The sequence below is a fragment of the Dryas octopetala genome, chromosome 4, assembly GCF_963921425.1.
Source record: "Dryas octopetala chromosome 4, drDryOcto1.1, whole genome shotgun sequence".
Taxonomy (NCBI): Eukaryota; Viridiplantae; Streptophyta; class Magnoliopsida; order Rosales; family Rosaceae; genus Dryas; species Dryas octopetala.
In genome coordinates, this window is record NC_141369.1 from 17,492,825 (window position 1) to 17,509,059 (window position 16,235).

Below are 16,235 nucleotides of genomic sequence, written 5' to 3' on the forward strand. Positions count from 1 at the left end.
ATGAATCAAAAAACCCCAAATCGAACCTCATTGTGTGTTGTTGTAACTGTGTATTGTTGTAAATGTGTGTTGCTCCAAAAATGTTTGAGTTCTGTGTTCTGCGTTTTGTGTTCTGTGTTTTAGTTTAAGCTGTGGCTGTGTGAGCGTGACTGCGTGAGATTGATTTTTTTATTTATATATTTATTTATGTGCAGTTTAAGCCTACCTGTATGTGTGTATGTGTGCAGGTGTGCATTTGTGTTTGTAAATATGTATCTTATGTGTGCATCTGTGTGTGTTGTGCATGAGTGAGTGAAACAGTGTAAAAATTCAGTTTCAGTTCGTGAAAATTCAGTTTCACTCTGTGAAAATTCAGTAGTTGGATAGGGAACTTTAAGCCTACATTTATTGATTAAACAGTTTCAGTTCGTGAAACAGTTTCAGCTCGTGAAACAGTTTCAGCTCGTGAAACAGTTTCAGCTCGTGAAACAGTTTCAGCTCGTGAAACATGAGTTTTAAATGAATTTTGAATGAAATTATGGTTCTGAAATATGATGAATCAAATTTGCAGGTAGAAACAGATCGAGGCAGTGGCGACTGTCGTATACTCGTTGCGCGTGAGATGATCGGATGACGTTGTATTGTTGGCTACTCCTCTCATCTCAATGGCTTATTGTATTGTTATTGTTTTTTTTTTATAAGGTTGCTGTGTTCTTTTTAGTGAAACGGAATTCAGTAAAGGTGTAACTGTTTTAGTGAAGTGTAATTGTTTTTTAATTAAGGTGTAATTGCATTTTAGTCGAGGTGTAATTGTTTCATCACTTAATTCAGTTTCAGTAAGTGAATTCATAACTGAATTCTTCAATTTAGTGTAACTGAATTTCTGAAATTCAGTTTCAGTGTAATTGAATTCTTGAAATTCAGTTTCAGTGTAACTGAATTTTTGAAATTCAGTTTCAGTGTAACTGAATTTTTGAAATTCAGTTTTAGTGTAATGAAATTCAATTTCAGTGTTTGATTTTAGTTTTAGTGAAATATTGAGTTTTAGCAAAAACTTCAATTCCTAAAAAAAAAAAAAAAAAAAAAAAAAAGTTTAACCAAAATACAGTAACAGTGACGTCAGCATGTGTCAGCATGCGTCAGCGCGCGTCAGCATGCGTCAGAAGGGTAATTTAGGATTATAAGTTTTAGGGGGTTTAGAAAGTTTCTAGATGGGTGGGGGTTTAGACAAATTTTTTTGGTGAGTAGGGTGTTTAAAATTAGACACTATTATTTGAACCCAATTATTTTGTATCTTATTCTTAATCAAACCTTCTTTTATGTAATTTCTTATTCCCATATTTACACTTGCAAAAAGATGCAACCAATGGTGATTTATTCTTGTACTTTCTTTTGTTTTAAGAACACTTTTAACCTAAATACTAATGTATTACAACCAGCTCTTAAACAATCAAGTATACAATTAATTAAATCAAACAAGACCATCGATATTTAAGAATTAGGTATTACACAAAGAGTCAAAAAGGCAATTGGTGATGATGATTAATATAACAAATGTGTGAAACTTATATTGTAAGAATAATCTTTTAACAAGTGTGTAAACCCTAAAATTAAGTTTTATATGTTTCTTTAGTCATGCTTTACTGTTTAAAGCTCTAGTTGAGCTTGTTTGTATAATCTTTTCAAAGTCAATAATTAAAAAGAAAAAGAAGGATAAAGAGGAAAACGAGGACTCTCCCCTCTAATGGTTTCATCTTCAATTTTATGTTTCTTGTTTGTGATGCAGTCGCATAACATTTTTATTTATGTTCCCACAATCTACTCTTATGTTAACAATGTTTTTCTTTTGGGGGTCAGTCAAAATAGGGGTCTAGTGGATGCTTACATAGGAATAGGGGGACTATGTAAAAGTAATGTATCAGTGGATGATTGATATTGACATGGGTTTTGTTTGAAACCAAATTCACTAAAAAAGTGACTTGGGTTTTGTGACAAGCAAAGCACACAGAAGTCCTTTGAATAGTGTAATAATAGTTGTGATCAGACGGCAACCGTGTGTTTCTAGAGACTCTTGTGTGGTCACTGAGGAAAGATTTAAATTGTAACAAAGGTTTTTCTGTAAACCTTATTGGAGGGAATTGTTCTTGACATTCTTGTTGTGGTCGCCATGGGCGATTATAACAAGGTTTCTATCAAGTACCAACCTTATTGAGGCATTATTATGTTTTCTTGCCGTTTGGCTACAATTAAAATATGCATGTGTTTTTTTCTTGACAGGTTCAAGAGGGTTTTCCTTGTAATTATGAATGTTAGGTGCCCCACTTCACAAGCAAATAAATCTTATATCTCTCCTGTGAGTCTTCATTTTTTAGTGGCTAGTAATGTTACAAATCTCCTTCAGCCTAATCATATTAAAAATATCCTTCAGTTTGTCCCTTTTTGGTTGTCTTAAAAAGATCCAGGAATCAGCGGTTGTTGGTTCATGGGTCCTGGTTGTAACTTGTAAGAGGGTTTCAATTTTTTATTTATGGAATGATTTAAAATAAGAAAATTTGGATTTTGGGTTATGGTTGGAATTTTTTTGTTTGTGTGTTTTAATTAGAGGGAAAGAGACGGGGAATAAAATGGGAGAGGAAGAAGAATGAGTCTACCTCATATCAAAGACAATTGAGGCACATCGATTTAATAGTTGGATTAACATAATTGTAAAACTAATATTTTATTAAAGTAAATTCAATCCTTAGATGTCTTGTTCCTTATATTAGCCCGAGAAAAAATAATTAATTTTTAAAATTTCGCTTATTACAAATGAAACTTTTGATTGAACTTACTCATACAGGAAAGTTAAGGGTTCAAATTTTCTCCCATTCTTTGATTTTCCTTATAATAAAAAAGAAAATTCACTTTTTAAAATCAAAACGTTTGATTTAAATAATTGAAAAAGAATAATATATTTTTGATCAAACCATATTAGGGAATGACAAGTTCAAACTTAGAACTTTCGTTATAAGAGTAAATGTTTTTAACGGCTAGTACTACAACTCCTGCATATTTATTATCTTACTGGCATTGTCTATGTGTTTTCTCATGAGATTTAATTAATCTAATGAATATTCGTCAGCATAGAGTCGTCACCCATATAGGGCCATAGAGTCATAGACAAACAAAAGGTTTTGATCCCAAATACATGGAAAATCAAAGTGATAATTTTACTTCACTTTCTTGGTTATAACCCCCTTAAACTCTTTTTTTTTTTTTTGAGTCAACATAACCCTTCCAACTTTGAAGCAACAATATTGAACGCCTTGCAAAATGGTTTGGCGCCCCCCACTCACTCCTTAATTGGTAGGTAGCTGTAAGCCTGCAAGTCTGCAACTCTTTCTCAGTTTCATACACATACAGCGACCCTGCCACTCCTATCCCACACACAACTTTAAAGGGATGAATGACCCAAAAAAAAGGGGGATGAATATGATTCTTTCTCTCTTTCCTTCTTCTTTCTCTCCCCTTTTCTATCTTCTTTTTGATCGCGTCAAATGACAGATTTTGAATTTTCATTTACTCGTCATGTTGGTTGTAACCAACACAAGGTCCTGTCATCTGTTGGTACTTGGTAGGTGTTTGGGATCGAGGCCATGCATTTAGCTCTCCTTGATGCTATAGTCGCCAAAGCCTTTTTGTAAAGTTTAGTCATTGGACAATGTGACAACTGATATAACGGTAGAAGTTCGTCTATAATCGGATATCGTATAATATATAAACAGATTTAATGGTTTACAAATTTATAACTTAATTAGTATGAAAAATAAAACCTATCAAAATATAAAGGTTAAAACTTTTGTTGGAATATCATACGTATTTATACAATAGAATTTTGACTAGAGTGAACCTAAATATGAACAAAAGAAATACATCGGTTAATTGAGATTCAAAATTTTATGATTCATTATGGTATTTCTTCTAAAGTTTCACAAAAATCTTCCAATTTGGCATCTTAAATTGTTGTGTTTACAGCCAAGAGTTCAAACAGTGAAGAACTAAAAGTACCAAACATGATATTCAGAGATTATGCTTTCCAAAGCACAAACGTTGACATTAAAATCAAATACATGCAGCACATGTACACTGCATACACGGGAAATCTAAAGACCGAGTATGTTTTATCAGAACACTGAATTACACATTTACACACCAACCGATCCCCTTTTATTTTTCAGTGAACCACTGACCACGTGAGAGGGAAAGAATAGTTTAGGACATATTTGGTATTTTATTTAAAAATCATTTTTTTTTAATTCAAAAACAGACATTTTTTTTTTACACTTCATTCTTCCTTAGTTACTATTATTTTTAAAATTTAAAAATTATTTTAAAAAAAAAATCTTAATTTTTGAAAAAAACAATTTAAGTAGGATACCAAACCACCCTTAGATTTCAGATTACAAAGAAATGACAACATATATTTTTCCACTTGAATGGCTTTCTCTGAACACTTTCCATTTTCCAATTTTCAGAAATCTCCCAAAGACCGACACTAGCTTGAACCTACTAAGAAACTCCATTCTGACACTTGATCAAAACAAACAAAAAGCGCTTGACCTGGTCTTTATAATATGAACCATCCAAAAGTTTTTTTTGCAGTAAACCTTTAAAGTCATGGAGGGACCAATAGAACTTATATTAAGACTTCCATTTACATAAAGATATGAATATTTGCCAACAAGGAAAAGAAGAAGGAGGGTTATCATTGGATCCTTGACTTGTTTTTGTAGTCTCCTAAATTATAACCTATATCTACCCCCCCACATCTTTCTCTAATTTGATCCAACCTTATCTTTTGGACACACAAATAAGGCTCTTTTTCTTTTTTGAAACTAACCTGAGCCAAACCATAGATAGGTTCAGAAATATGAGCCTCAAGAAACTTGTACTCAAGCTCTTCACACCTAGTTGTTTCAAGGCAAATCACAACCCAGCCTTAGAACAAAAATCCCAAGTATCCAAAGAAAATTCTTCCAGGAGATTGTCTCTTTCTGATTTGAGCAACTCATCAGTCTGCACAGTCCTCAGTGATCTGTCAAATTCACTTATTGGATCAAACCTTCATATTTTTGCACAAAATGAGCTCAAAAAGATTACCCACAACTTCTCTAAAAGCAACTATCTTGGTGAAGGTGGGTTCGGGCGGGTATACAAAGGGTTCATTGATGACAAAGTTAGGCCTGGCTTGGAAGCTCAACCTGTGGCTATTAAGGTCTTGGATTTAGATGGAAAACAAGGACATAGGGAGTGGCTGGTAAGCATTCATTCTTACCTATTTTGAAGCTAGCTATAGGTTGTAATCATATGCTTCCTGAGGTACAAAAATGTTAATTCTCCAACAATTTTCTATTGCAGGCTGAAGTCATTTTTCTTGGGCAATTAAAACACCCCCATCTTGTTAACTTGATCGGGTACTGCTGCGAAGACGAAGATAGGCTTCTTGTGTATGAATACATGGAAAGGGGCAACTTAGAGAACCAACTATTCAAAAGTAAACATACATTCTGCAAGCTATCATTTAACTACAATTGTAATCATGCATGCAGAAGAAAATTTTGAATCAGTCACAAAAAAATGTTGATTTGTGAGTTCATATTTTATTAGAAGGATCGTTCTATATGTTTGTTCTTTGATCATGCTATGTTTCTTATTAGCAGGATCACAAAAATTTATGAACTTGTTTGTTTGTTCGTTAATGCAGGTTACTCTGGAACCTTGCCTTGGTTGACAAGAATGAAAATAGCAATTGGAGCTGCAAAAGGCCTCAGTTGCCTCCACGAGGAAGAAAAGCCAGTCATATATCGAGATTTCAAGGCTTCAAACATCTTGCTAGACTCTGTAACCTTTCTCTCCTTAACCCTCTTCATATGCAGCATATATATTGCTCATGATCTGACAAAACTAATGAGTAACATCTTCCTTTCCCCCTCAGGATTACACAGCTAAGCTCTCTGATTTTGGTCTAGCTATAGATGGCCCGGAAGGAGATCAAACACACGTTACAACGCTTGTCATGGGCACACATGGCTACGCAGCCCCAGAATACATCATGACAGGTACATTAGGATGAGATCCAACTAATAACTTATTCTAATTCTAACTCATTTCCCGACTAGCCCACATTAAACTTGTACTTTCGTCAATAGCATTGAAAATTTCTACAATAAATATTCACAACTCCTTTGCTGTGCTTGTTTTCAGGTCATTTAACAACAATGAGCGATGTATATAGCTTCGGTGTAGTTCTTTTGGAGCTACTAACAGGCAGAAGGTCCATGGATGAGAGCCGTCCTAGTAGGGAACAGAACCTGGTGGAGTGGTCTAGGCCCTTTTTGAAGGACTCCCATAAACTTGACCGTGTGATGGACCCAAGACTTGAGGGTCAGTACTCGGCTGAAGGGGCTAGGAAGGCAGCTGCATTGGCTTACCAATGCCTGAGCCTTAACCCCAAGTCTAGACCCAAAATGAGCACTGTGGTCAAGACCTTAGAGCCTCTAATGGACTTGAAGGACATCCCAAGTGGACCCTTTGTATACATTGTTCCAACTGAAGGAAATGACAAATGTGGGGTGCAAAAGATTGGAAGAGAGGATCAAATTGAGTGTGGCATGGTGAAAAATGAAAACAAAGGTGAAGAAAAAGTGGTGGAAGTAAAAGTGAAGGGCAGCCACCGGCGTAAAGGTCATAGGCATAGACGTGGGATTAAGTCATTGAGGTCTAGTACTGTTTATTCTGATACTCATCTGTATAGAGTTCTTGGAACTGGTTTATACTCTCCCAAATAAGCACAGGAGGCAATTGGGAAAAGTTTAAAAGAAAAAAACTATATATGTGTACCATAGTCTTAGACTCTTGGACTTATTTTATTTCTTTTTCTTTATTTTCAATAATAGGAGATTTTCCCTTGTGTATGTTGTTCATGGTGGGCCTTTGGATTTAGATTTTTGTAGCTTTTCTTACCTTCTTACAAGGAAATACAAGTTCGACCAAAAATAAAATACAAGGAAATACAAGTGATTTGAGAATTGAGACAAGTCTGTCTTTTTCCTAAGCCATAATTTCTATGCTTTTCCATGTAGAAAGACAGATTCAGAGTCAGTTTTTGCTTCATAAGCCAAAAATACATTGACATTAGCCAGACGTGTAGAGACTTCTGTGTAAATATTGCAAACCGCCAATTTCAAACTATGCAGTCATTGAAAGAGTGAAAGGTGACTTTCTTTAAATTGTTATGGACGCTATGCTGGCAGCGACTATTTAATCCTCTCCTATTCTATCTTCCATTAGTTTCTGGGGGTGTAAATATTCTAGTCAATATTCTCAGTCGTTTTACATTAAATTCTCCCTTCTCTTTCAAAATCAGCTCATATAGCATGGCTCATGAATCAAAGGTTTGAACAACCCACCCAACAGAGGTCAGAGGGTACATATTTTTATTGTGTATGAGGAGAAATAAGGTTACTCCCATTTCCACCCTGCACCCACCCCACCCAAATATCCCAACTTGGCCTAAATTTGAACTCATATATTAGAAGTTGTGTGATGCTGATGTAACTGAAGATATTTGGTGAAACTTGTATTTGCTATGGCCTATGACTACAATAAGCAAGCATATGGGTCCCATGTTTAATGGGGTCTAGCATAAAAAGTGGGAGCTCTCCATTTTCTCTTGTATGATCCTTAAACCTAAGTATGGTTTAGATAAGGGCTTGGATTACATAACTTAAATGCAAAGAAAGTTTTAACTATAGAATGAGTAGGAAAGCTAGAACTTGGTTTAGCTTGAAGATAAAACTATCTCATAATGTAAATAAAACTATTTCATGGCTTGAAGATAAAACTATTTAGCTTCTACAATAAGTCTATCTGCAGTTCTGCATAGTTTATTGAAGATAAAACTATCTCATAATGTAAATAAAACTATTTCATAGCTTGAAGATAAAACTATTTAGCTTCTACAAGAAGTCTATATGCAATTCTGCATAGTTCTTGCAGTTACATCTCTCAATATATATTACAAAAGATGGAAGTTATTTTTCCCTGGTGTTAGCAAGCCACTATGCTGTTCCTTCCAACCCCCAGTAAGGTATCAATTCATCAGCTATATGTCTCTCACTACAGAGACAACCTGGGATGCTCCAATCAAATGATAAGTCACTCTAACATTGAGGTTGATGCAATTGCTTCTCATTATGATTTCTTGCTTCTATCTCCTGGAGGTAAAACTTGAACAGCCTGATCCAAATTATATAGTCGAGGAGGAGCAGTAATTTTTCCATTGAAGTTGATTTCCTGTCACTTTCCCTTGGCTTTTTTTGAGCATGTTCTGCTATCATATTTATTGTCATTTTCATCGCGCAACCAGTCTGCATGATACTTCTCATCATATGGAACAACGACCCCATCAACCAAGGGTTCTCCTGTCCAAAAACAAGACCATTTTTAGCAAAGAAAATGATAAATTGCCTATTTAAATATGGAATTTTCTTTTTCTCGGAAACAAGAATCAGTTTTCTTTCTCCTATTCAGAAAAGAAAAAGGTTTTCATTCTTTTCCTACTAGTGGCTCCACATCACTTAGATGAATCTATATGGTATTATGTGTTGGAATTACATTCTAACTCTACTTGATGAGTGATGACTAGGGATTATTCGCAATGACTCGTATCAATATCATAATCTTTCAAATGTATACATTTCAATGTCCTTTTTTAATTTGGTCAAACAAAATTCCATCAACAAATAGAAGAAGGCAAATACTAATGGCAGTTGCCTATGCGTGTGTGGACAATTGTCAGTTATTGATGTTAGTGAGTCATGCCATGGATCTCATGCACATCAACAGTCAACTGTGTGACTGTGCAAAGCAAAGCTCATAAAAGAAACAGATTCAACGGGAGCAATTGAATACACATCAGTCATGGTATTACCCCAAATCCACTGAACTTCTAGAAACTTGAATCCAAACCAATAAACTAATAATAGCTCAACATGAAGAATTGAAGATAAATAGCAAGAAACAATACCTCCATAGTCATTTTCACCATGGCATAAGTAAGAATCTGGTAGAACCCATCTCACATTGGGCAGAGCTGCAACCAATTTAATTTCGTTAAAACCAAATAAAAACCAAAAAAGAAATTGAAGGAGTTTTGAAGAAAAAGGTTACATTTGATCTTAAAATTCAAATTCTCTGGGACTTTGCAGCCAAATGCATAGTAGTACTTGGTAGAAACAGAGTAAATCGACTTCTTTGCCTCCTCTACACTGCAATCATCAACAACAATAAAGTATTTGAAAGAAATAAAATAACTAAAACAAAGAAACCGAGGTTTAGAAAAGCGTTTTTCCAATGTAGAAACCGCTAAAAGAGACAACGGTTCTTCATTATTTAAAGTTCAGCAACTTAAAAAACATTGTTTCTGACAGCGCATACGTCTGCAAACAGAAATTTCATTTTAAACCATGAAATGAATGAAGTCGCTATGTTTGTCAGCGATTTCGGGTTTTACCTTCCGAGGGCCATGGCTAGGGTTTGGATATAGCCACTGACGATCTCATCGCGAAGTGGATACCCCTTAGGAGGCTCCATCACCACGAGCCAGTGCTCGTAGTCGCAGCCCTCCACCAGCGTTGCCAATCGAGTCAACTCGCTGCACTGAGTCGACGCCGCCGAGTCCTTCGCGGCCGAGTCGGCGTCCGCGAAGGCCGAGGAGTTTGTCGGAGCTGAGGAAGAAAAGAAGCGCGAAGATGGAAAGAGAGTCGACGACGACAGCGGAATTGACAAACAGTAACGGCGGAGAAACGTCGCCGTCAGACTTAACGGTTTTCTCATATTGCTCGATAGCATTCCAGATATGTCGTTTACTCTCACTGTTCCCTGTTTTAAAACCGTGGCCTGTGTCTTTGTGGGCTTGTGGGCCTGTGCCCATGCATGTTGTTGGGCCTAAACTAATCAGCTAGGCCCACCAGGTGGGGTAGTGTTTGTCTGTCTTTTTTTGATTTATGAGCTGTCATCATGAGTATTATTGTTGATTTCTTTTTTTAGTACAAATTATTGTTGATTTCAATTTTGCTGCTGACGTTATGATTTTATGTTTAGATATTTTATCTATTTTTGATTGATTTGTGGGCTCAATTTAGTTTCTTTGTATATGCTTCAGTCATTTTTTGGTTGAGACAATGCAGATGTGGAGTATGAAGAACAACTCTTGCTCTCAATGCTCAGTTTTCTCCTATATGATGTTGGATATTTCAGTGTGTAATTGTGAAGTAACAGTTACTGTAATTGTGTTATAACTTTTATGAGCTCATGAGCTTTAGGCTTTGGCATATTACTATATTAGTGTATGACCAGCTTGCTCATTTGGGTGTTATGACTTTGATAGTTTTTCTTCTCCCCTTTTATAATTGAGCTGGTAATTGATGGATTTTGGGCCCTTCTTCTACCTCTTTGTGAAATTTGAGTTTGATTTTGGCTGTTATTGCATTAGAGTTTGGGGAAGAAGTTGATAGTTGTTGGCTCAAATGTGCAGCTGTGACTGTGTTTTTGTTGTTTTTGTTGTTGACACTTGAAAGAGACAACAGAAATACAGTTTTCTGAGAGACTCTTCCATGAGGCATGCCCCAAATGGAGCATGTCCCATGGAAGATTTAGCCCACTTTTCTTACATAAATTGACTGCTAGTGCTTGTCCATACCCTTTTAGATTCTCAAAATTTTTGCAGGGTGATAACATTTTATATTTTTTTAGGTCCTTCTCCAAGCAGAGACCCTTCCAGATTATTGGCCAGCTTTTAGTAGTGGCCATAGTCCTTTAGTTCATCAGAAGAGGGAAATTATATGCTTGAAGATGGTCAATATCTTCAGGACCAATAGGCATAGAGCAAAATTAAGATAACAATGTGAAGTTGGCCTTAATTAGAATTGCATTCCATATATTTTCTCCTATCAATAATTCCTTTATTTAATTTAAGATGGCCTTATGCAAACTCTTCTGATAGATAGTGAAAATTGTGATTAAAGTTGTAGAGAAGTGGAGTCTGAAGCAGTGGTCACTATAGGAAGTGGAAGCCACTTATACACTGTATTGTCTGACACCTGGTAGCAAGTGATTGCTTCTTTCTTTGAAGCCACATTGAAGATGTAGATTTTACCATGTCCACAGAGAAAGAAAAGTGAAAAACCAGAAAATTACAATGAGAGCTTTGGATTGGGATCGTACACATAACAATCTCAGCATAATTATAAAGCTATAGCAAACTTATGCTAATTAAAATGCACAAGACACAGCAAATATATAGTAGAAGTTGGAATCCCAGTACTGATTATTCAAGGGGAGCTAGCTAAAACCAAGACACATAATCACACATTCACACTGAGTAAACATGAGGTGGAAGCCGAGGCTCAGCGACTGCAACAAGGGGAAACTTTTTGGGTGTTGAAAGCCCAAAAATCTCCTCCATATCCAAGTCCTCTTTCTTCATGTTATCAGGCAATCTCCATGTGAACCCATGCAAGAGATTGGCCAGACTTGACTGAATCACCTTTATGCCAAGGCTGTAGCCAGGGCACATCCTCCTGCCTGACCCAAATGGCAACAGCTCAAAGTCTTGGCCTTTGACATCAATGTCCTTGCCAATGAACCTCTCAGGGCAAAACTCATTGGGGTTGTCCCACAAGTTAGGGTCTCTTCCTATGGTCCACACACTCACTAGGATTCTGGTGCCCTTAGGAATGTCATAGCCAGCAACTTGGCAGTCTTCACGGGCTAGTCTTGGCACCAACATGGGTGCCACAGGGTGCAGCCTCATGGTTTCCTTAGCAATGGCATCAATATAAGGTAAATTGCCAATGTCCTTCTCTTCAACCCATCTCTCTCTCCCAATCACCCTGTCTAGCTCCTCTGTTGCCTTCTTGAAAACCTCTGGCTTCCTTAGCATCTCCGAGATTGCCCATTCCACGGTCACGGCTGAGCTCTCCGTTCCACCGGCAATTAGGTCCTAATAGAATTCATTAACAAAACCACGAGTAAGAGTAATGCTCGAGATCCCAAAGCAAATCCCCAAATGTTAGATATCAAATAATGGAGCAATATTGTTTCATTTGTCCTTACATGGAACTACTTTTGAATCTTCGTTTTATATGAAATATGAATAATGCTATACTTACCATATTTCTTATACCACATTCTTATACCATCTCACGTGTCATTACTTTATTGGACAGAATTTTTCTTTTTCTTTTTGGGTTTTTATTTTTATTTTTTAGTATCCAATGTATGAATGCCATGTAAGTTGCCACATAAGTTGGTATGAAATTATGGTATAAAAATGTGGTATATCTAGCACTACTGATGAAATATTGACATTTCATCGGACACATCCGTCCAGAACTAATTTTAGGAAAGTATCTTTTGGGTACGTATTATTGCATGAATAGTGGATTACTTACTACAACTTACACTCGTTAAATTTGTCTATCAAATAATGTGACATTATTAAATTTATTCAAAGTTAAAATCATTCTAGATATTATTTATTTCTAACAAATAAGATAATAACAGGTATGAGTCACATTATTGTAAAAGAATGAATGAATCATACCTGGGTAAAAGCCTTGACCCCATGCCTTTCAAGCTTAACTTCAAGGGTAGGATCATCAGCAAGCTGCAAAAGCACATCCACCATATCTTTAGCAACAAAGTCTTTCCCAGCAGCATTCCTCTTTGCAACATGTTCATCCAGCACATGCTCCAAGAACCTATCGAACTTCTTGCTCAAGGTCTTCATCCTCTTTATGTACCCTTGCAAGTCCAAGAAATCAAGCCAAGGAATTGAGTCCCCAATGTTCAACACCCCACTCAGCAAGAACAGCTCATCTAGCATCTTCTTGAACTCAACTGGGCTCACAATCGCGTCTTTCGATTCGTCTGTGTACTTCTTTCCCAGCACCATTCGGCTTATGACATTGAGACTCACAGTTGAGAGATGTTCTTTCGGCAAAATGTTGGTGTTGGAGGAGTCATACAAGCCTTTAAGCAAAGCATTCATTTCCTCTCTTCTTATGTATTCATAGGACTCCAAGCGTTTGTTGCTGAAAAGCTCCATGATGCACATCTTACGGGCCTGGCGCCAATATGGGCCGTAAGGGGACCAAGTGATGTCCGAGTAGTTGTAGGTGGTGTATTTGCCAGCCGCGAATTTGGGCCGGCCAGCAAATGTCAGGTCGTGGGTTTTGAGAAAGGCCTTGGCCATTTCAACTGAGGAGCCCACCACAACGGGGAATGACCCGAACCGGAGCTGCATGATGGGCCCGTATTTTTGGGAGAGAGCGTGGACGGAGCGGTGGGGGAGTTGGCCTATTAAGTTGAGGTTTCCAACTATGGGCCAGGGTTTTGGGCCGGGTGGCAAATTGAGTTTGCGGCGCCGGAGGCGGCGGGAGATGAGGAGGAGGGCTAGAGCTCCCAGCCATGCGGCTGCGTATGCAACCCAAGAAGTGGCAGTGCCCTCCATTGTTGTTTGCTTGGGTGTGTGTGTGGTGGTGACAAGTGTTGGTGTGTGTTTCTAGTTTGTCAGAGAGGGGGGGGGGGGGGGCATTTATAATTGATGCAACTTGGTGGCGAGGACGACCCTTTGGATATTTTATCATCTTAAAACTGTCGTTATTCACGACTCCAGTGATACACTGATACCAAGTTGATTTTATGCGATTAACTTAGTTAATTTCCCAAATTGCCCCTGTGAATCTTTGGTCTCTCATTAAAGAAAGACTCGTTGGTCAATCAATTAGCCGGATTTGCTTCTCTGCCTTCAGAGGGTGGGCTGTTGCATGCCTTTTATAAAATCACGTTCATTAAAGTAATCCAATGGTCTAAGATATGCCATATCACATCTCTTTCAACATTAAAAAACACTAAAAAATAATTAATAAATAAATAAAATAAAACCCAAACCCCCATCCCCACCCCTGACCCCTCCCCTCTTCCCAGTGGCGGATCCAGAACTCAACTCTTGTGGGGGCAAGATTAAGAGGCAGCGAGTAGAGGCAGCAGAGTGACCGAGCGAGCAGCGGAGCAGGGGGCGACGGGCGACGGCGAGGGAGCAGGGGCGTCGGCTTGTCGCCTTCAGCAGTTCAGGCAAGTTGGGGCGATGGTCTGGTCTGGGTGATCGAGTTTCTTCATTTTTGTCATTGTGCGCAGGAGATCTGGTCTGAATGCATCTGCAATCTTGCCCCTAACAGCCATGGCCGTCGCCCCTGCTCCCTGCAAATCTGGTCATGGCCGTCGCCCCTGCTCCCTGCTTCCTCTGTTCTGGTTCTTCCTGCAAATCTGCAATCTTGCCCCTACCAGCCATGGCTGCCACCAACGCCCAAGCTTCATTCATGGGGTCAAGATTTTTCCTTAAGCTTAGCATTTCTGGGTTCATGGGATCAAGTGACCCCATTGACCCCATTGTAGATCCGCCCCTGCCTCTTCCTGCGACCAACTCCTCTCCTCTTTCCGGCGACCACCTCCTACTATTTCTCTCTCACGCAATCTTTTTTTATTTCTTTCTATCTATTTCCTTTTCTTTCTACAACTTCAAATCGCCGCTGTGGTGAATTTGATTCTCAACTTACGAACAACGACTACAAACGAGAGCGAGTGGGTGGGGATGAGCGCATCCGAAAAGAAGTTCTCGAAGAGCTCATTTAGGTGAGGAGAATATAAGAGGCGGCCGATGTCTGGGGAGACTGTCGGAAAGAATGGAGGGGTAAGGGCTGGGGTGCTGCAAGCCTGCAACGGGTGAGGGTGAGGGTTGGTTTTCTTTATTTTTTATTTTTCTAATTTTATTAAAAGAGAGATGATGTGGCATATCTTAGACCATTAGATTGTTTTAATGCACATGATTTTATGAAAGGCATGCAACAACACACCCTCCAAAGGCAGAGGAGCAAAATCCCAATTAGCCAAACATGTTTATTTTTTTATGTGTCAGAATCATCAATGATCATTTGCTTTGGTGGAATAGTTAATAAATTTTAGTTTTCATTTATTGTAGTAGGTCTTAAGTTTCAAATTAATGAACGCTAGTTGATTAAAAAAAAATGATGTATCAACATACATCTCTATATTTTATTTGTTAAACAAATAAAGCTTAGAATGAGTTTTGAATAAGAGAAATACTAACACTATACTTGGTCAATGCTTGAAATGAAAAGAGAAAACCTTTTTTTAAGCCTTTTGGAGAAAATAATAGGAAACCCACCATATCATTATAAAGAATACAAAAGGGTGGTGGGTGGGAAATATGTGGAAGACTTGACCTTAAGATAGGAAAATCATTTTCAGTTTCTTCTGAGTTTCCTGGAAAATTGTGGGATGCTCGGAGGCAAAAGAAAATTGAATAATTGGTTTTCAGTTTCTTCTGAGTTTCCTGGCAAATTGTGGGATGCTCGGAGAGTCGGAGGCAAAAGAAAATTGAATAATTGGTTTTCTTTAAGTGGACATTTTAGTCAATATGCGCATCGATGGCTCTTTGCTTACTGGCTTAGGTTGCCTTAAAGACTGGGGCAAATAGAAAAATATATGGCAGACCCACTTTATTGACCTCGGAAGCACCGCTATATACTAGTGTTCTTTATTAATAAGCTAGATATACAATTTTTTTAATTTAGTCATCAATTTAAACTTCTAATTTATTTACTTTTAAGATATAAAAAATACTTCTAAGCCACAATTTAAAAAAATATCAAATATGGAGTATTCAATACTATGAGTTAATTACACTTATACCTCCTAAGGTTTATCGTTTTTTCACATACATCCCTTAAGATTTCAACAATTACACATACACCCCATGAAGTTTTAAATTTGTTACATATAACCTCTATAATAAGATGAAAAATGATGAGAAATTATACAAAAATGCATACTAAGGGATTAAATGGCCTAATAAGATTACTCAAAGTGTAAGGTTCAACCTCAATACAAATATTTTCTTTTTTGTTTATTTATTTTTTTCTCTTATAGGGGGTTATATGTAATAGTTTTGAAACCTCAAGGGGTGTATGTATAATTTTTAAAGAGTGCTGCTATTTGCACACCCTTAAATTTCTTTTTGCACACCCCAAAAGTTTAATTTGTGAAATAACCAAAAACACCAAAAATAAAATTACCCAAAACTCCATCCCTTTATCATTCCCTCTTCCCTGTCACAGCACCCCACCCCCCCC

General features: G+C 37.4%; 3 protein-coding genes across 3 annotated transcripts; 1 reads left to right on the forward strand and 2 right to left on the reverse strand.

Annotated features, from left to right (window-relative positions):
* The first annotated feature begins 4,739 nt into the window (after positions 1 to 4,739).
* LOC147287507 (Protein kinase superfamily protein) lies at positions 4,740 to 6,932 on the forward strand. Its single transcript, XM_086242376.1, has 5 exons — positions 4,740 to 5,275; positions 5,377 to 5,512; positions 5,723 to 5,859; positions 5,954 to 6,077; positions 6,223 to 6,932. The coding sequence occupies exons 1-5, from the start codon at positions 4,889 to 4,891 to the stop codon at positions 6,804 to 6,806; spliced, it is 1,368 nt and encodes a 455-aa protein (XP_086098502.1). The 5' UTR covers positions 4,740 to 4,888; the 3' UTR covers positions 6,807 to 6,932.
* A 956-nt stretch (positions 6,933 to 7,888) lies between these two features.
* On the reverse strand, positions 7,889 to 10,131 carry LOC147287508 (plastid developmental protein DAG). The gene is made up of 4 exons (XM_086242377.1): positions 9,533 to 10,131; positions 9,190 to 9,287; positions 9,047 to 9,112; positions 7,889 to 8,441 (listed from the first exon to the last, which is right to left on the reverse strand). Exons 1-4 carry the CDS (start codon positions 9,868 to 9,870, stop codon positions 8,317 to 8,319), a joined length of 627 nt encoding a protein of 208 aa, XP_086098503.1. The 5' UTR covers positions 9,871 to 10,131; the 3' UTR covers positions 7,889 to 8,316.
* Positions 10,132 to 11,022: 891 nt separating this feature from the next.
* Positions 11,023 to 13,591, reverse strand: LOC147287509 (trimethyltridecatetraene synthase-like). The gene is made up of 2 exons (XM_086242374.1): positions 12,626 to 13,591; positions 11,023 to 12,022 (listed from the first exon to the last, which is right to left on the reverse strand). Exons 1-2 carry the CDS (start codon positions 13,532 to 13,534, stop codon positions 11,393 to 11,395), a joined length of 1,539 nt encoding a protein of 512 aa, XP_086098500.1. The 5' UTR covers positions 13,535 to 13,591; the 3' UTR covers positions 11,023 to 11,392.
* Positions 13,592 to 16,235: the final 2,644 nt, after the last annotated feature.